The 16,596-nt window shown below is 41.2% G+C and overlaps 1 protein-coding gene across 6 annotated transcripts in view; it reads left to right on the forward strand.

Annotated features, from left to right (window-relative positions):
* The window catches only part of ubr3 (ubiquitin protein ligase E3 component n-recognin 3), a 47,720-nt gene continuing 31,124 nt past the window's right edge, over positions 1-16,596 (forward strand). For 2 of the 6 annotated variants that reach the window (XM_020455293.2, XM_031794971.1), the window contains exons 1-19: positions 1-850; positions 1,911-2,050; positions 2,214-2,366; positions 2,584-2,733; positions 2,900-2,940; positions 3,033-3,099; positions 3,205-3,335; positions 3,450-3,678; positions 3,791-3,970; positions 4,729-4,862; positions 5,001-5,087; positions 5,178-5,243; positions 5,329-5,418; positions 9,501-9,629; positions 9,729-9,781; positions 14,157-14,290; positions 14,420-14,505; positions 14,932-15,073; positions 15,995-16,091. In XM_020455293.2, coding sequence (XP_020310882.1) covers positions 420-850; positions 1,911-2,050; positions 2,214-2,366; positions 2,584-2,733; positions 2,900-2,940; positions 3,033-3,099; positions 3,205-3,335; positions 3,450-3,678; positions 3,791-3,970; positions 4,729-4,862; positions 5,001-5,087; positions 5,178-5,243; positions 5,329-5,418; positions 9,501-9,629; positions 9,729-9,781; positions 14,157-14,290; positions 14,420-14,505; positions 14,932-15,073; positions 15,995-16,091 — 2,540 coding nt within the window. In that variant the 5' untranslated portion in view covers positions 1-419. The remainder of the gene's footprint in view (positions 851-1,910; positions 2,051-2,213; positions 2,367-2,583; positions 2,734-2,899; positions 2,941-3,032; positions 3,100-3,204; positions 3,336-3,449; positions 3,679-3,790; positions 3,971-4,728; positions 4,863-5,000; positions 5,088-5,177; positions 5,244-5,328; positions 5,419-9,500; positions 9,630-9,728; positions 9,782-14,156; positions 14,291-14,419; positions 14,506-14,931; positions 15,074-15,994; positions 16,092-16,596) is intronic. The other 4 variants (XM_031794974.1, XM_031794979.1, XM_031794962.1 and 1 more) reach the window with 3 other exon arrangements.

Raw genomic sequence — 16,596 nt, forward strand, 5'->3', positions numbered from 1 at the left:
GAAAAACTACCACTATGAACATCGAGTTTTTGCAATACAAAATATGCATGACATTTTCGTATTATATACTTAGTCCACTAGTTACTGCCACCATAAAGAGTGTATTGTTATTGGAAGCACTGGAATCTTCTCTTGTAGGATTACTGTAATCGTGGGTTCTGACATTGTCATTGTCATCAGCTGCATACGGGACAGCAGTAGCCGAGAATACGACACAGTTAGTCACTTGCCAAACTTGGTGCTGATTGGCAATGAAGTCGCAGGCCAATGTGGTTGATTGACTCCTGTGGAACCAACTGAACACTATAGACGCTGAATACAACTCAACACAATGGTATTATCGAAATGTATCGCGAGAAATCACGAGAACGTACCAACAAGACAACAAAAATAAATTTGTGGAAAACAAGCAGTGAATTATGGCGGCGTCGCTGGTACGCCGGGACAAGAAATCTACTGCTGCTCATTTAAAGGCAGATCTTAATTGGACTGACAACAGCTCTGGTGTCCGACAACTTCAAGAGCTACTTGATTCTGTTCTTAATCCAGAAAAGCCAGCGGCAGACACAGAAGCCCTTGACTGGTGTAAATGTCTAATAGCAGGAGGAGAAGGTTTCGAAGAGTTCTGCAAAACGGTCCGGTCCTATGACAACGCTACTTTATGTGGCTTGGTTTGGACAGCCAATTTTGTGGCATACCGCTGTCGGACCTGTGGCATATCTCCTTGCATGTCACTTTGTGCAGAATGTTTTAATAACGGCGATCACACAGGCCATGATTTCAACATGTTCAGGAGCCAGGCTGGTGGGGCCTGTGACTGTGGAGACAGTAATGTCATGCGAGAGACAGGGTACGTCTTTAGTAGCGTTAGCTGGCTGATAGCTAGCTAGCTAACTGGATTGTAAGTAACCATTTCTAATTAATTGACGAGGCTTAATACGTGGCATTATTTCACTGCAACTGACATTTAGCTACGTTGGCTAACTAACTAGGCTGTTAATGATGATGGCTAGCTTGCGGGCTAACATCTAGCTAGCAAAGTTCTACGTGGGAGCGTCTTTTTATAATTGTACTGACATGTATGTGACGGCAGGGTAGCCTAGTGGTTAGAGCGTTGGACTAGTAACAGAAAGGTTGCAAGTTCAAATCCCCGAGCTGACAAGGTACAAATCTGTCGTTCTGCCCCTGAACAGGCAGTTAACCCACTGTTCCTAGGCAGTCATTGAAATTAAGAATTTGTTCTTAACTGACTTGCCTAGTTAAATAAAGGTTAATAAAATAAATAAATTAAAAATGTTGTCACTGAGCATGCCATTGTTGCACTTGATAAAGCATTCACTATTAGATTTAGCTACACAACGTAAGAAAAAGTGTTGTCTTTATGGGGCACTAGTTATAGTAATTTGGCTAACTAACAGAACATCAGAGGACCGACCCAACCCCAGCAATCTTGTCAAGTGCACACTGCTTTGATCAATCGCTCTGAACCAGACAGCTGTTTTTCCTGTTGTAGATAACTCCCGCAGTGAAGTTTTATATTCCTGTAATGTAAATAATGTACTATTGAACTTAACTGATACAAGGGTTCTACAAGGGTTCTAGGATAATGACACATTTTCCAAGCAGAATAATTTAATCACTTCATGTGACATGTCATTTCTTCTTTGATCCTTACTCCCCAACATTTCGGAGTTTACTTTTCTGCTGTTATTTTTTTTGATGGCATAACAGTTTGTTCAAGGCAGCCAGATATACTAGTAGCCTATATTAAAATTCACATTTTGCACTTTCAAAGGAAGATCAATATACTGCTAGTGTTCATTAGATAGGTTGCTGAGTAATTGTTCCCAAATACTTACATTTATTTTGGGTACTTCTAAAATCAAGATATGTGTGGTGTTCTTTCTCAGATTTTGCAATCGGCATCGGTTAAGAACCGGGGAGAATGTCCCCTCAGTCCCCAGAGACTTACTACTGATGTCAGAGATGGTCCTACCCCGCTTCATCATCTGTATCATACAGTACCTAAGGGATGGATACACTGAACCAGGTGAGAAAAACAGCACATCTCTGTCTACAGGATACTCTATTCTTTTTATTTAACTAGGCAAGAAATCGTGTTCTTTTACAACTTTATCTTATGTAGGTAATTCTGCCTGTTTTCATGAGCCTATCTGACACACTTCATAACTTTTATCTTATCTTGCACTCAGACACATCAACTGAGAGGGACCTACAGAAGGTCTTACAGCAGCTGGAACCCCAGATCTCCTTCTTAGAAGAACTTACGAAGATGGGTGGGGCAATGAGAACTGTACTGACAAAGATCCTAACGAATCAGCAAATATTCAAGGACCTGAGCGTGGGTAAATATGTCTGTTTCCACTCTCTCATTCAGCCTTTGGTTGAATGTTATTCTGACCATATGTGGGAAAATTATCAAAAGGATAGTTACTAGTATTGCGGAGCTCTATACTGAAGTTGGGCTACTAATGCTTTAATACTTCACTTATGGCATTGGTGTGATGCCAATGAATGTCTAATTAGTTTAATAAATATGCCATGTGTAAATATGCCCTGTAGGTCAAGAGGAGAATGTATATGCAAAAAAGAACTACGAGAAGTACCTGTCAGCGCTGAAGAACTCAGGCCTGGTGTCTGTGGAGGAGAAGGCCCAGTCTGGGGCTGCAGAGCCAACTCGCGGGGCTGAGGCAGGGGCGTTGGGTTTACTGGGTAAGACCTCATCACCTCTTTAGGAGTTGGAGCTCAAAATTAGTCAAAAATAACATTTTATTTATTTATTATAGAAACCTAATTTAAGTAATGTTTCTCAATAACTCATTAAACAAGGGGATAATCAGCTAATAGCTGCTTTCTGCCTCTGCTCTGTTTTCCTTAGGAGCTGAAGCACCAGCCAGCCCTGATGAGTCCAATAAAGAGGTATGTGAATACGGTATCAGAATAGTTAGTCTCGCTTCTCAGTATTGAAATATAGATAGTTGTTGTTATTACTTCCTATTGTCTTTTTAAAGGAGGATCAAGATGGGGGGCAATCGGTTGGACAGAGAAAGAGAGTTAAACTTAGTAGCACTGCCAAAGGTAATTCACATAGAATGTTATGCAGGTTATGTAATAATGAATTACAGGTATTTCATGTGAAAGTCAGCATTACCATGAGACCAGTCAATTGTGTTATTTTCTTAGATCCATCCATTATGGACTCTCTGAAACACAAATGTTTTCTGGAGGAGTTGCTGTTTTGGACAATAAAGTATGAGTTTCCTCAGAAGATGGTTACTTTTCTACTGAACATGCTGCCAGATCAAGACTACAAGGTATGTTTAATTAGGTTAAGTGTAGTGCATAGATTTTCTCATTCCTACGGTTTATGGTGTATTGGCACTGCTGCATTCTTGCCTAGAGATAACCTGCTTATCATCCTTTTGTAGATCACCTTCACGAAAACATTTGTTCAACATTATGCATTCATTATGAAGACACTGATGAAAAGCCAGGAGTCAGATACCATGTCCAACCGCATCGTACATATCAGTGTACAGCTGTTCAGCAATGAGGAGCTAGCACGTCACGTCACCGAGGAGTGTCAACTCCTAGACATCATGGTCACTGTCCTCCTCTACATGATGGAGAGTTGCCTTATCAAAAGTGAACTTCAAGGTGAGCTATGTTTGAATGACCATACTGATGATTGGGTTGTTTCATTCATGAATCTAGTGTGCTTCTCACACTACTGAGCCTAGTGTCCTCTCCCTCTTCTCCTTATTTTCAGATGAAGAGAACAGCCGCCATGTTGTGGTCAACTGCAGCGAGCCTCTGCTGAAGAACAACACTTACTGGCCTTTAGTTAGCGATTTTATTAATATTCTCTCACACCAAAGTGTAGCAAAAAAATTCCTGGAGGACCACTCACTGCTCATGCTGTGGATGAGCTTTGTGTCCTTCTTTCAAGGTAATTCCTTGTGTATTTAAGAATATGAATAGCAGTGGTGATGATTCTGTGTTTTTCCTCAGTCATTCTCCCAGGTAGAGTAGCTGGTGTGATTTGTAGTGTATTCATTAGTATATGACTCGCATAGATATCACCTGTCTCTGTTAATATCTGCTTAGTCATATGATGCAATGTTATCCCTCTGAGATTCTCTTCTATTGGTTAGTCACTGCTTTTTAGTTGTTCCCTATTTGCTGTAGCTAAGTAAGCATTTAAGGTCTACGCATGTTGTATTTGGCGCATGTGACAAATAACATCTGATTTTGATTTAAAACGGATGTTCTGTCACATCCAACTTAACTTTTCCACTGCCTGACCAAACGAGAATAATGGTGCATGTCTCTATTAGTATTATAGTCTGTGCAGCACTCCTGCCATGTGTCCACCAAAACCCTAAAAATAACCCCTAGCCTCAGATACTGTGGACTGGAGTATCCGCTTACCAAGGAAAGGTGCAAAGAGCAGAGAGCCTCTATGTTATTTTATGCGTGTAGACTGCTCTGCCCTTAAGTACATTCTTACAGATTTATCTGGGTGTCAACGAAGATGTTTGACAGGTTCACCTGCCTTTTTGTCCTTTGTGTCCCTTAAGCGGCTTTCAGTGAACGAGACCACTAATAATGCTTCATGTTTCGTGATGACTTAGTGAATGAAACCACTGGAATAATGCTTCGTGTTACGTGATGACTAACCATGAAAGCGCTCCTCTGGTCCTGTAGGTATGAACTTAAATAAGCGGGAGTTGAGTGAGCACGTGGAGTTCGAGTCCCAGACGTACTATGCAGCTTTTGCAGCAGAGTTGGAGGCCTGCGCACAACCAATGTGGGGTCTCCTCACACACTGCAAAGTCAAAGTGAGTACAATAACCCTTGTTTAATTATTATAATATTTTTTTTATCAGTGTGGATCAAGTTGTAGCTGTTTGATGTTCCAGTATTATGCACGGAAAACGTTAGGAAAATGATTACACTGAATAATTGTTTATTTGCAGGAGACACAGGAATACACCAAGACGGTGGTGCGTTACTGCTTGGAGACTCTGCAGATCTGGTTTGATGCCATTGGCTTTGTGGATGAGGTAACTCAGCAAATATTCCCAACAGTCAGGATGCATTTGTAAATCAACATTTTCCTTTAGTGTTTATATCTGGTCTCTGTTTCTCTGTAGCCTGCTCCAAATCAAGTGACCTTTCACCTGCCACTACACCGTTACTACGCCATGTTCCTAAGCAAGGTGTGGCAGATCTACAACCCTTTAAGTTCTGTTTCTGGTGCTTTAAGCCCTCTTTGTAGTGAGTTGACTGTCTATTGTCTCCTAGGCAGTGAAGTGTCAGGGGCTTGACCTGGACAGTCTCCTCCCACACCAAGAGATGCTCATGAAGATTATGGTCCATCCACTCCAGATTCAGGTATTGCACTGGTACAGGCCTTTACACATTTCTTTGCAATGTCTTGACAATGGCTCAAATATCAGAACACAGGTTGTGTGATGAATAACGTCACACAATGTCTGAAAAGGAAAGGCTGACTCGTACCCGAACAGTTGTTAGTGTCTTATAAATATGATAAGGAGAAGTTGACTGGCTATTTAAAGGGTTCCTGTGTGACTACTCTGGAGATGACCTTAATGTGTTGTCGTGATGTGACTACCATTAATGTGATGACTGCTATTCATCGAATAATTACCTCCTACGTTTAATTATTACTCAAATCAATCATGAAACAATTAATTAGTCATTTGGGGCTCCACGGGCAAAGTTTATTTAATCAGTTACCGTTTCCTGAATTAGCTCAAGAATATATTGATATCATACCAGTCATCAATTAATCATTTCCTCATATCAGTCTCTGAACGTCGCATAATCCTTGGATATCTACACAAACCTTAGCCTAAGTGATGAATCAGCGATACACAAATTGTCTTAATAATTTATTTACTAACTTAACAATCACAGAATTGCATAAACATACAAGGTATAGGTTATATTGATTACTAACATAATTCGTATGAAAAGTTCCTAGTGGACTAACCCGATATGACTGCTTGTTACACAGTGGAAAGGGGGTGGGGAAAGATTATGAGCGGGAGAGACAAAGAGCGTGGACTTATCGTACATACATGTGGAAGCTATGCTCATGGGTATATGAATACTTTGCACATAAACAACCGCTCATTCGAAAATAATTGCAATGCATATACAGTTGAAGTTTACATACACTTAGGTTGGAGTCATTTAACTTGTTTTTCAACCTCTCCACAAATTTCTTGTTAACAGACTATAGTTTTGGCAAGTCGGTTAGGACATTACTTTGTGCGTGACGCAAGTAATTTTTCCAACAATTGTTTACATACAGATTATTTCACTTATAATTAATTATCACAATTCCAGTGGGTCAGAGGTTTACATACACTAAGTTGACTGTGCCTTCAAACAGCTCGGAAAATTCCAGAAAATGATGTCATGGCTTTTGATAGGCTAATTGACATAATTTGAGTCAATTGGAGGTGTACCTGTGGATGTATTTCAAGGCCTACATTCAAACTCAGTACCTCTTTGCTTGACATCATGGGAAAATCCAAATAAATCAGCCAAGATCTCAGAAAAGTAATTGTAGACCTCCACAAGTCTGGTTCATCCTTGGGAGCAATTTCCAAATGCCTGAAGGTACCACACTCATCTGTACAAACAATAGTACGCAAGTATAAACACCATGGGACCACACAGCCGTCATACCGCTCAGGAAGGAGACGCGTTCTGTCTCCTAGAGACGAATGTACTTTGATGCGAAAAGTGCAAATCACTCCCAGAACAACAGCAAAGGACCATGTGATGATGCTGGAGGAAACCGGTACAAAACTCTATATCCACAGTAAAACAAGTCCTATATCGACATAACCTGAAAGGCCACTCAGCAAGGAAGAAGCCACAGCTCCAAAACCACCATAAAAAAGCCAGACTATGGTATGCAACTGCACATGGGGACAAAGATTGTGCTTTTTGGAGAAATGTCCTCTGGTCTGATGAAACAAAAATATAACTGTTTGGCCATAATGACCATCGTTATTAAAAAATTTAAAAAACTTGCAAGCCGAAGAACACCATCCCAACCGCGAAGCACGTGGGTGACAGCATCATGTTGTGGGAGTGCTTTGGTTCACCAGTCCCTCTTGCAGTTCACAAAATAGATGTCATCATGAGGAGAGGAAAAGTATGTGGATATATTGGACAACATCTCAAGACATCAGTCAGGAAGTTAAAGCTTGGACGCATATGGGTCTTCCAGATGGACAATGACCCCAAGCATACTTCCAAAGTTGTGGCAAAATGGCTTAAGGACAACAAAGTCTTGGTATTGGAGTGGCCATCACAAAGCCCTGACCTCCATCCTATAGAAAATTTGTGAGCAGAACTGAAAAAGCCTGTTTCGAGCAAGGAGGCCTAGAAAGGAGGAATGGGCCAAAATTCACCCAACTTATTGTGGGAAGCTTGTGGAAAGCTACCCTAAAAGTTTGACCCAAGTTAAACAATTTAAAGGCAATGCTACCAAATACTAATTGAGTGTATGTAAATTTCTGACCCACTGGGAATGTGATGACAGAAATAAAAGCTGAAATTATTCTGACATTTCACATTCTTAAAATAAAGTGGTGATCCTAACTGATCTAAGACGGGGAATTTTTACTAGGATTAAATGTTTAAATGTATTCGACTAAGGTGTATGTAAATAAAGTCGGAAGTTTACGTGTGGATGTTTCTGTTGAACTCGATCCGTCTATGGGAAGTGGTTAAATGTAAGTCTGTCCACCAAAGGTCACAATGTCCTTTGTAGGCTTGTTTCTTAGATTAGGTACATCAGGTGTATACTAAGTGGTGTTCAGAGGGATCTGCATTTCCCAATGTTCATTAGAATAGGTACCTCAGAGCTATGATGGTGAGAGGAATTTGTCCTTCCCTCTTCTTGGTCAATTGTCCTAGACTACGTTACATGCAGAGCTGCAGACTGCATGTTTTAATCTAGTCTTCACCTTTGTCACTCGTCAAGAGTTTCAGAGGGTCTTACTATTTTCTGGTCTTGTACATTTGAACCATTTCTAGCCGCGTAGCCACCGCTCCACGCTGTCTGGTCTTGTACGTTTAGTTATGAGTCCTTTTAAGTACACTGGTCAGAAGGGCTGTGTCAACATGATGGTACCATGCCTGTGCTCCCGTGGGCATGGTTATTGACTTGGCCCAGGTTTATATGAAAAGCCATTATCTCATTTAGAAGGCTAAAATCAAATTTCTATCTTTTCAAAAGTATTCTTATACTTACTCTTTATTTTTATTAATTTTTTTACAACATTTAGTAGCAAACTTGATCACTAAACTCTGAAGGTGTACACGTTTATCTTGTTATACATTTTCTGCAAGGTATTTTATGATCCGGCTATCTTTGATCCTCACCAAGGAGAGAGTGCGCTGTAGAGCTGATCCACTGTAACCTGATCGTTTGGCTCCTCACACAGGAGAGTCATGACAGTGTGTTCAATGTACTGTGCACAGCAGGGATGGGGAAACTTTGGGAGTGGGGGCCACAATCTGTGGCTCGAGAGTCCACATACCCACATTCATTACCATGCATGTAGTCAGTCGGCCCTAGCTTTTTGGGGTCCCTAAGTGAAATTCTGTTGGACACCTACGACCTTGCGAGCAAAACATTTTAGCGGCTCCCCTCTTGACAACGGAGAACACATTTTCTCAAACATTTTTTAAATAAGTTTTTGTTCATTTCCTGCAATTTTGCCATGGAGCATAGAGAACATGTAGCATTTATAAAGTACGTTTGCTGCAATTCTACACATTTTGCCATGGGGCGGATATAAACATTTGCTGGGCTGTCCACACCACTCTCTGTAGCGCCATGCAATCGAGGGCGGTGCAGTTGCCATACCAAGCAGTGATGCAGCCAGTCAAGATGCTGTCAATGGTGCAGCTGTAGAATTTTGAGGGCCCATTCAAAATCTTTTCATTCTCCTTCTTCACGACGTGTGTACACCATGTTAAGTCCTTAGTGATTTGGACACTGAGGAACTTGAAGCTCTCGACCCGCTCCACTAGGAGGGGTTTGAGGGAGAGGTTGTTGTCCTGTCAGCTGTCTCATTGTCGCTGGTGATCAGGCCTAACACTGTCGTCAGCTAACTTGATTGTATTGGAGTCGAGTGTGGTCATGCATTTGTGGATGAACAGGGACTACAGAATGGAACTAAGCACACCCCTGTGTGGCCCCAGTGTCAAGGGTCAGTGTGGCGGAGGTGGTGTTGCCTACCCTCACCACCTAGGGTCGGCCCATCAGGAAGTCCCGGATCCAGTTGCAGAGGGAGGTGTCCAGTCCCGAGGGGACTATGGTGTTAAGCGCTTAGCTGTAGTCACATTCTCAAAAGGCCGCCGGTTGCCCATCCCTTGTATACAGTATGTAATTAGCATTCTATGTTCCTCGTGTTTTCTCGTAGGCGAGCCTGTCCGAGATTCACAGTAACATGTGGGTAAGAAATGGTCTCCAGATCAAAGGACAGGCTATGACCTACGTGCAGTCTCACTTCTGCAACTCCATGATCGATCCAGACATCTTTCTGCTCCAGGTAAAGACTACTTACCTACTCCTGGTGATCACAACATTATGGACTGTTATGAATGCCATATACTCCATTGTATAATTTTTCTTCCCAATCTGTCGACAGGTGTGTGCGTCAAGGCTTGATCCCGACTACTTCATCTCTTCAGTGTTCGAGAGGTATAGTCTGAGCTGTTGAAAAAGTCCTTGAAATTTGTAATTTTTCGCTGAACTTGATTGACCTTGTTTATCATCACCCATTGACAACTCCAGTTTTAAAAGTCAAGATGTAACTAAACAGAATTTAATAGCAGTAACTAGGGCTGTGGCGGTCATGACATTTTGTCAGACGGTTATTGTCATGCAAGTTCAAATCAAACTTTATTTGTCACATGCGCCGAATACAACAAGTGTAGACTTTACCGTGAAATGCTTACTTACAAGCCCTTAACTAACAGTGCAGTTCAAGAAGAAAATATTTATCAAGTAGGCTAAAATAAAAATGTATAATAAAAAGTAACACAATAACGAGGCTATATACAGGGGGCACCGGTACCGAGTCAGTGTGCAGGGCCACAGGCTCGTCAAGGTAATCTCTACATGTCGGTGGGAGCGAAGTGACTATGCATAGGTAACAAACAAACAGCAAGTAGCAGCAATGTACGGGAGGAGGGAGGGGGTGTATGTAAATTGTCCGGTGGTGATTTTTAATGAATTGTTTAGCAGTCTAATGGCTTGGGGGTAGAAGCTGTTGAGGAGCCTTTTGGTCCTAGACTTGGCGCTCCAATACCGCTTGCCGTAGCAGAGAAAACGATCTGGGTGACTGGAGTCTCTGGCAATTTTTGGGCCTTGTCTCTGACACCGCCTATTATATACAGTTGAAGTCTGAAGTTTACATACAGCTTAGCCAAATACATTTCAACTCAGTTTTTCACAATTCCTGACATTTAATCCTAGGAAAAATTCCCTGTCTTAGGTCAGTTAGGATCACCACTTTACTTTAAGAATGTGAAATGTCAGAATAATAGTAGTGATTTATTTCAGCTTTTATTTCTTTTATCACATTCCCAGTGGGTCAGAAGTTTACATACACTCAATTAGTATTTGGTAGCATTGCCTTTAAATTGTTTAACTTTTGTCAAAAGTTTAGGTTAGCTTCCCACAATAAGTTGGGTGAATTTTGGCCCATTCCTCCGAACAGAGCTGGTGTAACTGAGTCAGGTTTCTAGGCCTCCTTATTCGCAGTTCTGCCCACAAATTGTCTATCCACATAATTTTCCTGCCTCATGATGCCATCTATTTTGTGAAGTACACTAGTCCCTCCTGCAGCAGAGCACCCCCACAACATGATGCTGCCACCCCGTGCTTCGTGGTTGGGATGGTGTTCGGCTTGCAAGCATCCCCCTTTTTCCTCCAAACATAACGATGGTCATTATGGCCAAGTTATATTTTGGTTTCATCAGGCCAGAGGACATTTCTCCAAAAAATACGATCTTTGTCCCCATGTGCAGTTGCAAACCGTAGTTTGGCTTTTTTATGGCGGTTTTGGAGCATTGGCTTCTTCCTTGCAGAGTGGCCTTTCAGGTTATATCGCTATAGGACTTGTTTTACTGTGGATATAGATACTTTTGTACCTGTTTCCTCCATCATCTTCACAAGGTCCTTTGCTGTTGTTCTGGGAGTGATTTGCACGTTTCGCACCAAAGTACGTTCATCTCTAGGAGACAGAATGCGTCTCCTTCCTGATCGGTATGACGGCTGCGTGGTCCCATGGTGTTTATACTTGCGTACTATTGTTTGTACAGATGAACGTGATACCTTCAGGCATTTGGAAATTGCTCCCAAGGATGAACAATTTCTTTTGAGGTCTTGGCTGATGTCTTTTGATTTTCCTATGATGTCAAGCAAAGAGGCACTGAGTTTGAAGGTAGGCCTTGAAATACATCCACAGATACACCTCCAATTGACTCAAATGATGTCAATTGGCTTTGGAAGCTTCTGATAAGCTATGACATAATTTTCTGGAATTTTCCAAGCTGTTTAAAGGTGCAGTCAACTTAGTGTATGTAAACTTCTGACCCACTGGAATTGTGATACAGTGAAATAATCTGTCTGTAAACAATTGTTGGAAAAATGACTTGTCATGCACAAAGTAGATGTTCTTACTGATTTGTGAAAACTATAGTTTGTTAACAAGACATTTGTGGAGCGATTGAAACACTTAGGTTGGAGTCATTAAAACTTGTTCATGTAAACTTCTGACTTCAGCTGTTGGTCCTGGATGGCAGGAAGCTTGGTCTCAAGTGATGTACTGGGCTGTTTGCACTAACCTCTGTAGCGCCTTAGTCAGTTGCCATACCAGGCGGTGATGCAACTGGTCGGGATGCTCTCAATGGTGCATCCTGACCAGTTGAACGGTAATTGACCGTTAATTAGCATCTCCAAGCTGCTGATACACGCCTTCGGAACGTCTGCATCTATTTAATATACACCATCACAATAAATCCATTATTTATTTTAGGCAGGTCTAAAGAAACATTGTGATATGAATAAAATATATTTCAGAATAACCAAATGAGTCGGCCTACTGTATGTTATCTGGCTATGTGCCATGCCATAGGCTGTAAGCTAGTTCCTTTAGCTGACAATATAATGCTTATAAGTCCTGTACCATTATTTTGTTTTTATTGTAAGAATAATATAATTGAATTTAGCTGAATAAAATAGAAAGGATATTTTTTTCCATTCAGGAGTGAGTGTTCATTTAAAGTGGCTATGTTGAGTGTAAAAGTGATCATTTGAAACAGGTCCCATACGCTAGATTTTTGAATTTGGAACATTTGGTTGTGTATGATACAAACCTTAATGTCTTAAATCAAAACATATATGGGTTGCATGATGCAGAATGGCTCATTTATCAAATGGGTAGGAGCAGGGAGAATAATAGGTTATCCGTATGTACTCGAATGGAGGCCACTTTCCTGCAGTTTAAATCATACCAGGTAGGCCTAAATATAGTAGCTGCTGGGATCCTTTTTTTTTTTTGTGGCAACCATCAACTTTCACACGATTGCACATAGACATGTCTGGGCTTATAAGAACATGTATTTCACTTCATGCATCAACCATTGTTTAAGGAGCATGCAGCCTGCATTCTGCTCAAACTCTTGTATGCCATGGGATCTCTAACCATGTTCCTGCAGCTACCCAGTGCTTATTTTGTGAAGCAAAGTGAAATCTGTTTGGGAACATCAATAGTAACATATTTTCACAGCACAACAATTCAAATGTTGATGGCCCCTATCTATGTGTGCTCCAGAAAGGGGAGGAGATGGAAACTCACGGTTTTGAGATTCTGTAGTTTAAGGTGATGTCAGCCAATTACTTGGATATTCAAAATCAAATACAAATTCACTATAATTGTAGGGTAACATGTTGACTGGACCACTCGCGCGTCTGCCATCGCCTACATGTTGATTTTGTTATTTTACCTGAAAGGCACAAGGTCCTCTACTCTGACGATTAATCCACAGATAAAAGGGTCAAATGAATTTGCTTCTAGTAGTCTCTCCTCCTTCAGGCTTCTTGTTTGGACAGTTGGCAACCAACTTTTTAAGGTGCATTACCGCCACCAACCGGACTTGGGCCAGTTCATCTTTCAATCACCCACGTGGGTTTATGTTCCAAAAAAACAATGAGGTGGGACTTATAGCCCGTAAAGCATCACAAATAGAACCAAGTTCTATTTTAGCACCTGACTACGCAGACGCTCACAAGCATTTTGGGTGCCGTGATTTGAATAACATGTATGTGTACATGTTTATTTTGCAACGCGTGACGCAAGCGGTGTGGTCAGCATGTAACTCCTATAAGCTGCCCTGCCCAATCAATGAACCAACGGCATTGCCTAGGCCGATATGTTCTCCCAACATTTGGAGTGTAGCATAAGGTAACCAGTCCATCCAGTGTGTGTATTATAATAATACAATCCACACTCCATGGCGATTTACTAGAATTAGTTTAATTTTGGACTATAGGCTAGACCAGACATCTTGGGCTATGTATTGTATAACGGCACAATTATTTTAATTCAGTTTGTATTTTTTCTGGCTTGGGCTCATAGTTTGTCTGTGGGTGTTCTACATGAAATGCCTTTTAATGCTTTGAATTAATCATCACTGTAGTGCTGTCCTTTTCGTTGTTTGTCTTTGAAACAACATCCACAATGACCATGTTTTCAACCTGTTGTGAACTTCTTCCTTCAAATTATCAGTGAGGTACAAAAAAAAATGTAGCTTAGCGGTGAGATTTAAAAAGCATGATACTGTTTTGATGGTGAATGTTTGTAATTTTCGATTGAATTTGCATAGAGATTTGTTAGAGACAATAGAGCCCTGAACACCAGGTCGTTAGCAAGTTGGGTACTACCAACGCATGTCCAGAGTGTATACGAGGAGATGGTCGTGTCACGGGGAATTTGACTGCGCTCACTACCTGTGTGGTGGGAATACGGTCACCGCAACAGCTCTATCAATAACATGTATTTCATATACAGATTCAAAGTGGTGGACCTCTTGACCATGGCCTCTGTGCACCAGAATGCAGTACTGGATGGTGAGCAGGAGAGGCCAATGCTGGAGGGAGCCTTGACGTTTCTCGTCATCTTGTCCAGTCTTCGCATTCACTTAGGTAGGTGCAGATACATTCAAGGGAGAATAAAATTGTACATGAACAACAATTTGAATATGTTTTATCATCCTGACTATATTGGCGTTATCTGTAGATGCATGAATGAATATTTCTCCCTCTCATTGATAGGCATGGCAGATGATGAGATTCTCAGAGCCGAGATGGTCTCCCAACTGTGTATGAACGACCGCACCCACAGTTCATTGTTGGACCTCGTATCCTCACTGCCTTCTCAGCCTCTAATTCACAGTAGAATTAATTGAATATCCCGTGGTCAGTATTTTCTCTTTGATACTCATTGAGTTCGTAGCAGGATTTTTAGTCTGCAGATTTTGTAGTGTCAGTGGTATAAAAAAAAAATCTGAAGAACCTTTTTTGTTCCCTTGCTAGAATGTGTAATTACTCATCAAAGGCAATGTGTTGTCCCTGTTCTACAAATTGGAAAAAGCACCAATAACACCTGGTTTTCACCATACCTTCCCCTTGTTATTACATGTGAATCTGATTGTGACTGGTTTAATCGAAGTAAAGTTGCATCTTTTAAGACACAGCCAACAGTCTTTGCATTTTACATTTTTGGGGTCACGTTTATTATGCTGCACATTTGCCTAGGTGCATATTTTCCTTAAGTGAATATTCAGATTCCTGAGAATCCCAACCCCAAGAGTGGAATCGTCCCAGGAAGCTGCAGCTTTGAGGAGATGCTGTCTGCCGTGGCTGACTTCAAAGCCCCTGTGTTTGAACCTGGGGGTTCCATGCAGCAGGGCATGTACACACCTAAAGGTAAGTTGTCCATTTTTATCTCATGGCCTGGTGTGAATTCACTAGCTACAGAATGGAAGCAAATAGGAACTTAACAGGGAGGGACCTCCCGGAGTTTGTCCAATGAACTCGTTGTCCTTTTCTTTTTTTTTTTTTTTTTTGCAAAACATTTTACTATGGTGCAAAAGTTTTGCTACGGTGTGTGACTAATGCTGTCCAAACGCTTTGTTGGATCATCACCAAGCGTATTGCTTTCCATTTGAACATAATCACAGGTGCTTTTTCACCAGTCTGCCTTGAGAGGGCACTCATGCACCACAGTTGACTATAGTTCTACCCGTACAGAACTAGTAACAAGCACAATTCACAAGACTAAATCAAAACGAGGTCTGTCTGAAAGTCTTCGTTATTGTGATGCCCTTCAGGCAGTTACATATATACGCTTTGTCTCCCCTGTTACCAAATATAGGGCATTGCCTGCAGAGACCTGTGTATTTTTTAAGTCAATGGCTCTTATAAATAATTGTGCGTTTTTATGATATCAGGATTTGTCTCATTACGTGTCCTATCTTAATATCAGCCATGTGACTTTGTTGTCGTTTGAGCCATTTTGGCCCAATGTCCAGTTTTAAATGGGTATTTCTAATGGAGACCTCACCTCCTATACGATCTGTTTTATGAGGCCATTTTCTGCTGATATGATTCTTCTGTTGGCTGGTAACAATCAGAACAGCGTTTAGTTTTGTCATTGGAGGCATCAGATTGTCTTTGCAACTCCACATTCACTGTCATTTCACATTCCACTTGGGTGGCAACCTAACACCACTTTCTCATAGCTCAGTAGAAAAAAAAAAAGAAGAATGAATTGTATGTCGCGATTTTATTAAAAAAAAATATATATTTTTAGCAGGTGTTCCTAAAGGATTTCTTTCTGTTTTCTAGAGGAGGTGTGGGAGAAGGAGTTTGACCCCATCATGGTGGTTCTCAGAACAGTCTACCGTCGTGATGTCCAGTCAGCAATGGACAGATACTCAGCATTGTAAGTTAATGGTCACTAAGCTCATCGCCTCCACCTGGAAGTGAATGGTTTATTTCATTTTTTCAAGGCATGTGAGCAGTTAGAATTTTGACTGGTTATTTATGAATACGTATGTATTTTAGCAGTACATTTAGTGTCTTTTTATATAGTTCTGGTTCGTTCAGTTCCACAGTTGGGATGGTAATGTTTCAACAGCCATGCCAAACTGAGTGGGTGGATGTCATGCCCTACTGAATGTTAGAGGGTCGCTGTTCCCATCTGGCCTTGAAGAGAGTGGTTAGGTGAACAGTGAAGAGGGGGTTTAGGTCAACAATGAAGAGGGAAGAGGGTTTAGGCAAACAATGAAGAGTGGTTAGACCAACATAGGGAGGGGGTTTAGGCCAACATAGTGAAGGGAGGAAAGATGGTGGTTTAGGCAAACAATGAAGAGTGGTTAGACCAACATGGTGAAGAGAGGAAAGATGGTGGTTAGACCAACATGGTGAAGAGATGAAAGATGGTGGTT

This window comes from Oncorhynchus kisutch, linkage group LG2 (assembly GCF_002021735.2).
Source record: "Oncorhynchus kisutch isolate 150728-3 linkage group LG2, Okis_V2, whole genome shotgun sequence".
NCBI classification, from domain to species: domain Eukaryota; kingdom Metazoa; phylum Chordata; class Actinopteri; order Salmoniformes; family Salmonidae; genus Oncorhynchus; species Oncorhynchus kisutch.